At 43.7% G+C, this 10,906-nt stretch overlaps 1 protein-coding gene across 1 annotated transcript; it reads left to right on the top strand.

The window, feature by feature from the left end:
• Window positions 1–2,067: 2,067 nt before the first annotated feature.
• Window positions 2,068–10,763, top strand: LOC129111522 (indian hedgehog B protein-like). Its single transcript, XM_054623498.1, has 3 exons — window positions 2,068–2,367; window positions 6,715–6,976; window positions 10,084–10,763. Exons 1-3 carry the CDS (start codon window positions 2,068–2,070, stop codon window positions 10,761–10,763), a joined length of 1,242 nt encoding a protein of 413 aa, XP_054479473.1.
• Window positions 10,764–10,906: the final 143 nt, after the last annotated feature.

The following is a 10,906-nucleotide window of genomic DNA, read 5'->3' as shown; positions in this document are numbered from 1 at the left end:
GAACTCTAAAAAATCCATAAACTTAACATGTTTCTGCCTTTTAATTGAAATGTAGTCCATAAAATAACTTGTTATCAAGCATCCAGTTCTTTTTTATTCTCATTTCTTTAGTTTTAAATCACAGAATCATGTGTGTTTGTGTCCAAAGATTCCCTTTGAAGTGATCTCAGACAATAATGAGCCGACGGCGGTCGATATCAGCCGCTCTCCGTTTCTCGGAGCACAGTGAGATGTTGACTCAAGGTGTTGCAGCATCTCGGGAATGCTATTGAAGTTTTAGATGAAAAGTCTCTGTTTGCCTGCAGGATTTCAAGAGTTTCTGTGTGACAAATGGAACTTAAAGGGGGCGTCATGTTAACTGAAAATGCAGAGGACAGATTTATTAGGTGAGGTTGAGGAGAAGACGGAGAGGTGGAACTGTTGATGAGGTCTGAGTTCTCATTTATGTTTCGAAATAATCCAGTTTACAGCTGCATCTATTTTTCAAGCAGCAGAGCCAAATATGATCAGACTCCTGCTGCCTTTCTTGGTCTAATGTGACTGTTAACTAAATATTTGTCTGGATTTAGGACGTTTGATGGCGTCTCCACATTCTATCACGGTTTTAAGAAATCCCAGCAGATTATTCCCCTTAAAGAAGACTCTTATCTTTGGACTTATTCTTCTTGAAATCCCAGAAATAAAACAAAGTATTCCTCATTTCCCTTTGGGCCCCTGATTGCATGCCTAAAGGCCCCTGGAGGTCCTCAGACCCTAGTTTGGCCTCCAGTTAACCGAACACCAAAGAGTTTGAACACCAAGAAATTAAATTGTGAGTGTTTTTATACTGAGATATTAATATAAAGATGGCTAAGTGATGAAACCCTAAAGCATCTGATGCTGCGTTCAGGTACTTTCCTATCGCTCCTTACTTTTAGGGGCCAGAACATTTTCTGTGGAAATGGAGGTAAAGTTCCTGGTTCCATGTGAAACGTCCTGCAGTGAATAGAAAGCATTAGTTATGAATGAAAGACACACCTGAGAGCAGAACGCAGAGTCAAGCTGTCTGCATTCAAACCTCTTTTCTCCAGCTGAAGGAATCTTTACATTGAACGCACACAGCTGCTCTGTGGTGGCTTGTCAAAGGGAGTTACATTACATTACATTACATTACAGTCATTTAACAAAGCGACTTACAGTCAGTAGTATGTTACATATCATTCACCCATTCACACACTGATGACAGGCTACCATCAAGGTGCCACCATCAGACTCTAACTAACATTCATCATCCAGTCCACACCGATGGCCTTCAGGAGCAACTTGGGGTTAAGTGTCTTGCCCAAGGAAGCTGGGTATCGAACCACCGACCCTCTGATTGGAGAACTACCTTGCTCTCCACTACGCCACAGCCGCCACGAGTTCTGGGAAATGTAGGCAGTTGAATCTTAACTTGGGGACAAAGGTCCAAAGGACACAGGGGGACGCACCAGTGTGTGTCTGTCCTCTTGGCTGTCGGTGGACACCCGGAGGCGGCCGCGGGGCCTGTGCCACCCCGGTGGGAGGAGAGGAGCAGCAGGGCGCGGTCTCCTTCTTCTCCGGCTGCACCTCATCTGGACTGGTCGTAGGATCTCTCCCCCAGTCCTGCCAGCAGCCCTGCGCCACAGGGACGCATTGAGAGCTGTGGGGACACCCTTTGACCGCCCAAAAACAGGCGCAGCCAGATTGCGCACCGCCTCTGTGCGTCTGCAGGGTTTCTCTCACAGCTCCGACACAGAGAGGAGGAAAGCTTTGAACCTGCATGCCAAGACAAACTCACCTCTCCTATTTATGCCCCTGCCTCGGGACAGGAGACAGACCAAGAGGACAGCTTCAGGTCACGTCTCCAAAAAGGCGCATTGGACACTTTTACGCACAGGGAATGGGCACTTTTACGCACAGGGAATGGGCACTTTTGGGGACTCTGGGATGAGTCCTGCTCCGTTACCTCCACTTTAAAGTCCTAAAGAGGGACCCACAGAGGGGGGGACTCATTAAGAGAGGTCCAGACACCCACCTGGAGGGCCACACACCGGCCCCGGGGTCGGAATGCTTCTCCCGGCTCTGGTGACCTGCCTCGCCGGGTGCGCCTTCCTCCTCTCGCCGGGCAGTGAGGGCTGTGGGCCGGGGAGAGGCTATGGCAAGAGGAGGTCACCTCGGAAGCTGGCTCCTCTCTCCTACAAGCAGTTCAGCCCCAACGTGGCCGAGAAGACCTTAGGAGCCAGTGGGAGGTACGAGGGCAAAATAACCCGAAACTCTGAGCGCTTCAAGGAGCTCACCCCGAACTACAACCCCGACATCATCTTCAAGGATGAGGAGAACACAGGTGCAGACCGCATGATGACGCAGGTAGGTCCTCTCACATGAGCCAGGCTCCTCCAGGAGGTGTCCAGTGTGTAAAGGTGCACTTTGCCCAGTGTTTTACGTGGACACTGTTATCTTTATCTTGTTGACTCAAGGCTGGTCTCTGCAGAAACATCTCAACACTCAAACTGCACATTTCCTTAAGAATCTGGATGAAGTCTATTGTCTTCTGAGACATTTATACTATTAATAATGAGATGCATTGATTCAAATCACAGCAGGATGCTCACTGTGAGATTATTCTGACTTCTATTAGATAAAAAGTACAACTCCCTGAAGTGAAAATGGTTTAAAGATGGATTTTTCTTGCAGTGCTGCTTGTTGAGAAACTGATTACAGAACATTTCTTTGCACAACTCTTTGTTCAGTCAGTCCTTAAAGCTCCTGCAGATGTTTGCATGGTGCAGTTTGAATCCCAGCTCTCCACATGGACTGGTCACTGTGGGCATCTTGTGCGTAAAAGAGGGCAACCCCGTCTAAAAGAGTCTGGAAACTCTTAATTAAAACACTATGTTCTCTGTTTTGCATCATGTTTTTTGGGTGGAAAAACAGCCAAAAGTCGTATTGGGTTCGTTTTCAGCCCACTGGCCAGAGTGAACAGTCGCCTTTTGGACTGTCAGACTCTTTTACGACGCAGTCATTGATGTGGCCTCAAGTGGAATTTATTTGACTCCCAATTTCCCCCAAAAATAACGTGTTTATATCTGGCTCTGTGACCACGAGCTTCCTCTCAGCTTATGTCCACAGACCCACGTGGGGAATGAAAACGCTGTCAAGAAATATCAACATTTCAGATGAGTTTAGTGTGAAGATGAAGTCTGTGATGGGACGAGATCAGCACTGAGAGATTCATGAGATGCTCTCTGTCTGATTTTTGTCAGAATGTTGCATTTTTTCTTTAAAGAATGAATCCAAAAAGTGCAACTACAAGATGAAATCAGTCAACTTGAGCTTTTGTTAAAGAAATAAAACTAATTCAAGTTGGATTTGATGCTAAAGATGTGAATGTTTGCAGTGGGTTTGTGTAGGAGAAGCACTCTGTCTGCTTTTTGTCAAAATGTTGCATTTTTTCTTTAAGAATGAATCCAAAAAGTGCAACAAGAGAGAGCAGTAAAGGTGAAATCACTCAACTTGAACTTTTGTTAAAGAAATAAAAAGTTATGCTGATTCATGTTATTTCTCCAGAAAATAACATGAATATATATGCAAACTGACACACAAAGATGTGCAGAATAAAGTATTGAATGTGTGTTGTACCTTGTGCAGCATTGTGTCTAATTCAAGTTGGATTTGATGCTAAAGATGTGAATGTTTGCAGTGGGTTTGTGTAGGAGAAGCACTCTGTCTGCTTTTTGTCAAAATGTTGCATTTTTTCTTTAAGAATGAATCCAAAAAGTGCAACTACAAGAGAGCATGAAGGTGAAATCACTCAACTTGAACTTTGTTAAAGAAATAAAAAAGTTCAACTTTTTTGGGGTGAAACGCAGACCTGCTCACAATTTATGGGCTCCACGCCGCAGGAGACAGCCTCCTGTTTGTCTTTTACTATTCCGTGTTACTTTTTTGTTTGTTTTCGCAGCACATGTGCAGAAATAGCCCACTTCACTTGTGCTGCAGCCTTAATTATACAGATGTTTTATTCGCTTTTTCCTGCATACAGACGCAACTGTTCTGCGGCGCAGCCACAAATAAATGCCATTCCTCACATTCATCCTGCTTTTTTTTTTTTAATAAGCTTAATGTATTTCAAGTGCACAAGTAAAAACATGCAAAAAAATCAAGTTTATTTCACTTCACATCACTGCAAACATGGTGCGTAAAAGTTGATCCGCGTTTTGGATCAACTTTTACGCACCATGTCCTCCTTGGTGCATCCTCTGGAGAAGCTCGTTGCATTGGATTACAGAGAGGACTCTTTGTTTTCTGCAGGATCTGTCCCCTCATGTCATGAAAACTAGACTTTTAGACGCCTGGTGAGACGCAGTGACCTGTTCAGAGGAACTTTTAAAGGAGTTCAATGTTTGTGCAGCCAGTGGTTTAGTGCCCAAACCTCCCCGTCCATCTGCACACCTTGAAAGGAAAAGGTCTGATTTATGAAGTCCAGCTCATGGCTGTGACCGCAGTGAAAACACCGTGAAAAGGCATCTGTGGCAACCGAGGAACGAGCTATTCTTATCACAGCCGACGTGGAAAGAGACGTTTATAGGGTTTAATCCCACTTCAGCTCTGAAATAGTCTGAGATTCATGAAACGAGACGCTGTAGGGAAACACAAGACGTCCTAGTCATGATGTAAAAATACTTTCATTTAGATTTATTTCAGCTCATCGGTTAGTCAAGTGCAATAAAACTTCCCTCTTGGTCTTCTCTGAATTTAAACATTTACGAGCTTTTATGGGGTTCTTTCTACCTTATTTAAAACATTTTACAAATACAAGTTTCATCAAATCAAAGAAGAAGTTTGGAAACGACCTAAAGAAGTGAATAAAATCACATCTTTCTTGTTTGGATCAAGACCTTGGAACGTATTTGTTTAAATCAGAATCAGAAAAGTTGCCTTCAGATTAATCTTCCAGGAAAAACCACAAACTTTCAAGTGTTTTGGCAGATCTGTGCCATGATTCAAGTGTTGACTGGGAAATCCAAATGTTTAACTCATGCAGCCCAACATATCTGGACTCATCATCCTGTTAAAATGGTCTCAAATTGGACCAATTGGTGTAGAAATAAGATGTTATTGGTTCATGTCATGTAATATCACGTTAATGGGAAACAGCGCCCTCATCAGGCTAATGTACGCCTCTGAGGATAAAGTAAGAGGAGGGCCGACTGAGATATTGTGTCAAAATTTGATATTTCTGACCTTTTTTCTCCATTTGTCAGCTCATTCTTATATTTTTTAAATATTCATATTCATTTCAGTCATATTACTTCCTCTTTAAACCAAACATTCCAGCTCATTCTCCTGCTATACGCTTCTGAGAAAAAGGCTTATATCTGTGACGTTATCATCCTGTTTAAGTTATCCAAACTTTGTTTCTTGACACGTTTGAGTTTAAAGACCAGCAGCGCCCTCTTAAGGACAATCTGACCTTCTTTTATTCAAACAAATGCTCCCCTTTAATTGAAACCATCAGACCAGGTGTGTGTGAGGCGTCACACTGGATGAGATTAACGGAGCTGACTGGAGGATTTATGGGGCCGAGCAGAGTCCTTCAATCGGCCCTCTCACCTTCTGTTTGCTCACCCGGACCGGAGTCCAGGTTTAGAGGGACCCTGAGGACCTCTTGTTCATGTAGCACCCCCCACCCCCCTTCACCCCTCCATCCATCCTCTACCTCGCCTCCCTTCCCTCACCACACAGAGCAAACATCGGAGCTGGGACAAGCAGGGGTGCATTGTGGGAAGGCTGAAGCCACAGACGATGGCGGGGGAGGAAGAGGGGGTGAAGTGGACTTTTTTTAAAGTTTAAAAGTTCGGGTTCAGACTGCAGCAGCAGTGGAAGTTCAAAGGTCAAGTCTGCCGCCTGCGATCATAAATCAAACCATAAACTATAAATGATTTCATACAAATCAAGCATTACATTTCTTTTAAACGTTTTATTACACACACACTGATTTTCATCCTGTAAATTCCTTTTAAATTCAAAACAGCTTTATTATTTAGTTTTAATAAGCAGCTCACAGTGAGTTGGTGCATTAAAGCTAGGGTGGGTAATTTCTTTACTGTAATATTTGGCAAAACTGTCCTAATAGCCAGTCAGCTATATGTAGGTGAAGTGCTCTGAGAATATCTGCTCATAACTTTGCTCTCCCCTGCCTCTGTGGGCCGCACCCAAAAATTGCCACCGCTCATGTACACTTTGACCAATCAGAGCGAGGCTCCGATTCTCCGTTCTTATTGGCTGTGGGACTGTTCGTCTTCCTATCAATGTAACTGAATTCACATGAACGCGCATAACTGACGTTCGGTGGGAGGAGCTACAGCAGGTAGCGTGGCAGGGAGAGGCCAGAGAGCACGCGACGGAATCTCAACGGCTGTTTTCTCCAAAATCGCCCACCCTAGCTTTAAGTCAGGATGTCATTTCACAACATGGACGAGGTTTCTAATAAATAAACTCTCAGTTAAAACCACAATAACTCTCGTTTAGTCACAATGAGGAAGACGTTTCTTCAGGTTTTCCAAAATAAAAGCGTTCTGATTGTTCAGATGAAGACGGAGGATTGTACTCCAGGCAGGAGAACGTCTCCATGGAAACCTACCTTTTATTTTATTGTTTGCAGTGTGTGTTTGATTGCATACGTATGAAACAGCCGTGTGTGTTTTTCCTCAGCGCTGCAAAGACAAGCTGAACTCTCTGGCCATCTCGGTGATGAACCTGTGGCCCGGGGTCCGTCTGCGGGTCACCGAGGGCTGGGACGAGGACGGCCACCACTCGGAGGAGTCTCTGCACTACGAGGGCCGGGCCGTGGACATCACCACCTCGGACCGAGACCGCAACAAGTACGCCATGCTGGCACGGCTGGCGGTGGAGGCCGGGTTCGACTGGGTCTACTACGAGTCCAAGGCCCACATCCACTGCAGCGTCAAGTCAGGTGAGCCACAACGGGGTTTTATTTTTATATGGAGAGCCTCAGGACGTCTTTGAGAAGAGGTTGTTACATCAGAAAAGAAGCTGCATCTCATTTATCTCACACTCATTTTAAAAGTTTAACAAATGCATCCCCCCCTTTCCAAACCCCGCCTCCTAATAATCACGTCTATATTCCTCTTATTCCAAAGAACAAACACATCTTTAATTAAAAGAAATGTAAAGCTAATAATATCTGCTAAATATTCCTTCAGTGCAACTTAAGTTGCTGGTTCGAAGCATTTGGAGAAGATCTTTAAAAAGTCAACTTGAGACCCTTTTTTTGTCTTTTTTTTGTAGCTTGAAGCGAAACTCATGTAGGACACAAACTCCCAGTGTGGAGCATCTTTTCAGCCGCTGATGTTCAGCGTGTACTGGGACCGAACTGGTCTTCATCCTATAGTCAGCTCTAAAGATATACTAATCTGGAAGCTTTAACCCTGAGTAACATGTATATTTAGATTCAGTTAATGGACTCAAAAACATTCCTCTGAAGGCTGAATTCACCTCGAGCCTTTTCTTCCTCCATCCCTCACCACTAACGTTCCTCCTGCTTGCATCTTAACTATCTTTTGGCGCTTTCCAGCTTTTATATTTCCCCTTTTTATCCATCTGTCTCATCTGCCACTCACCCAACGTTTCAGCCCATCACAGAGTAGGAATGTGTAGAAAAGAGGATGAAGACTGGAAGTTCTTCATGGAGCAAAACTACTTTAATGCACATAAAACTCTCCTGGTTGAATCATTAACACCTGCATTAAAAAAATACGGTTCCCAGAATGCATTTCACTGAGAATCATCCAATCACAGAGCTTGAAACTCTGCTTATGGTGAGCTGAAGCTAAAGATACAATCCCTGGATTATTTTGGATGAATTTGGCAGATATGAAGCTGGTTTCTGTTCCTCATTCTAATCTTTTATTTGCTGCTGCTCTAACTATCTTCTTCTCCATGGCAACACCAGCCGAGGCTCATGGGTACTGTAGTATTTAAAGCCACCGAAAGTACTAAAATGTCACAAAAAAACATGATTTCTTGGAGAGAAAGTTGAAATAATTAGTATGTAGTGTCTATAAATCATGTGGGAGACTCCGGAGCACTGAGGATCTCCTTTATCCAGAACACATATCCACGTATAGACTGCATGTTAATACAAAGTACTAAATCATCTGCTGAGGTCTGCAGACACATATTCACGTTAAGGTTCCACATATTCCACTCAGTCTGTTCATAATGTGCTGAAAGTCACACGGTCTTCAGAGTTTAAACGCCTCCTTCACACATTTGTGGTAACTGAGATTTTCCTCTTTCTTCTCCTTTTCCTACTTTATCTCTCCTTTCCCTCCCTTTTTCTCTCCTTCACTCCCAGATCGGGTTGCGAGGGCCCAGTCCTTGACTTGATCAGAAGGGCAACCAATCAAGTTGGTATTTTGTGTTTAATTTCTCCTTTTTTTTAAAGAATATTCTCCCTTTTTGGTTAAAAAAAATCCTCAAAAGAGAGAAGTCGTTGTTGGGAAGACAGCTGAAGGAAAAAAAATCCAACAAATTCCCCCAAATCCTCCTTAAAGACACTTAAAGTGGGGCAGCTGAGAAAGCAACCACTAGGGGGCAGCAAAGCACCAGGACCCTGTTGGTCATAATTTCACCTCAGACTTATGCTGATTTAATTCAACAAGATGAGAACGATATTAATTTTAGTTTTTTATTTACAGATCAAACTATTTAGGGTTCTTTTTCTTTGATAATGGAGAGCAGTGTCTGTAAAATGAAGCTTCAGAATTAGAATTCAAATCCATTAATCTCTCGCAAGGAATGAAAGACCAACATGTAATAAAATATTTTATGAGAAGCTTAATCTCTTCTTCACATTTATTTTTTTATTTTATTTTTTATTTTTATTTTTAGAATAATAAAAAATACATATATATGAAAATATATAAAAAAAATATATAATTATATTAAAAACATGAAAATGCATTCTTTGTTAAATTATAAAATAAAAAATTATAACATTTTATATAAACTGTATTTAAAATAAATATCACAAGTTCCTGACTTACTTAAAAAGACATAAATGTTTATAGTTTGAAATCCTTTAAACTAGTTTTAAAAGAGCTGACGCTTCAGGTCACACGGAGCGTTTTTAAACGTGGGCGAGACATTTTAAAGTCCTGCAGTTGAGTCATGTGTCTGCTCCTCAGATGATTAACCTGCCGGCTGGTTCTCCTGCTCTGCTCCTTCCTCCTCCAGGTGACTTATCTTATCACCTGGCCTTCGCTTTCCTACTTTACCCAAATATTTATCCCAGATAGACTTGAGACGGTTCTCCAGTGACACACACACACACACACACACACACACACACACACACACACACACACACACACACACACACACACACACACACACACACACTCATTCTGCAGCTTTTATCTGCTTATTGTTCCTTTATGTCCAGAGAATAAAATCAATATTTAGCTAAAGGGATTGGGAAGATTTGATTGTGTGCTTAAGTCTTTTTGTATGGAAGCTCTTTCTTGCCTAGACAATAACACAGAAAAATGGAAATACTAATGGTGAAATAAAATTATTTAAAAATCACACATTTTTAAGTCAGAAAGTATGAAATGTTAGATAATAAATGAAATCATTGATTTTAAAATTACAAGACATTCTGACTTTGTTAAATAAATAAAATATTATATCATCGGTCAAAAGTTTGACTTTTTAAACCCAATGAGACATTTTAGGTAAAAATTAGCAGGATATAAAATTTAAATAGTGTGATTTTGAATCAACTCACAATTATGAGATGGGAAGTCAAATTGTGACTCACTAACTTAAAAATATTAGATGATATCTATTAACTCTACGCTGTCTTTACTCTACGCTGTTGTAAGCCTGCAAATTTCCCCGCTGCGGGACTAATAAAGGATTATCTTATCTTATCTCTCTTATCTTAATTGTTTATATCATCTCAACATTATAATAATTCATTTTTGAGCTTCCATACTTGAGGAATGTGGACTTCCTGTTTGACCTCCTCGTCTCGGTCTCTCTGTCCATCTTCAGATCACTCCGTGGCAGCTAAATCTGGAGGTTGTTTCCCCGGCGAGGCCTCGGTGACGTTGGCGAGCGGCGTTCAGAAGTCCATCGTTGACCTGCGACCTGGCGAGCGAGTCCTGGCGTCGGCGGGCAGCGACGGAGAGCTGGTTTACAGCGAGGTTCTGGTCTTCCTGGACCGCGACCCCGTGACCTGGAAGCTCTTCTACACACTCCACACGGAGGCCGGAGCCCGCCTCTCGCTCACGGCCGCCCACCTGATTTTCGTGACCGAGGGGAACTGCTCAGAGGGGGCCCCGGCGTCCCACAGCGCCCTCAGGACCATGTACGCCAGTGACGCCCAGCCGGGACAGTGCGTGCTGGTGTCGCAGGGTGAGGCGGGTCGGGGGCGTCTGTCCCGGATCACACGGGTCAGCATGACTGAGGGCAGGGGGGCGTTCGCACCGCTCACCCAGCAGGGGACGCTGGTGGTGGACGGCGTGGTGGCGTCCTGCTACGCCGTGGTGGACCAGCACTCTCTGGCTCACTGGGCCTTCTCGCCGCTCCGGCTGATCCACAGCTGGACTGGTTCCACTTGGAGCCACGGGGACGGGATCCACTGGTACTCCCGGCTTTTACACTGGCTGGGGGGGATGCTGCTGGACTCGGGGCGCCTCCACCCGCTGGGCGTGGCTCAGGACGACAGGTGAGGACTGGGACAAGGTCACATGGGTGGACGCTTTTTTTAACTGGGACTACGAGCCTGTACAGGACCATGATGTCCCACCAGACCAGATCGTCTGGGTTCCTGCTGAGGCATGATGGGAGTTTTTTTAAGGCGGGACAAGGAGGG

This window comes from Anoplopoma fimbria, chromosome 22, assembly GCF_027596085.1.
Source record: "Anoplopoma fimbria isolate UVic2021 breed Golden Eagle Sablefish chromosome 22, Afim_UVic_2022, whole genome shotgun sequence".
In the NCBI taxonomy this organism is placed as follows: domain Eukaryota; kingdom Metazoa; phylum Chordata; class Actinopteri; order Perciformes; family Anoplopomatidae; genus Anoplopoma; species Anoplopoma fimbria.
The sequence above is the reverse complement of the archived record's forward strand: the minus strand, read 5'-3'. Positions and strand labels throughout refer to the sequence as shown.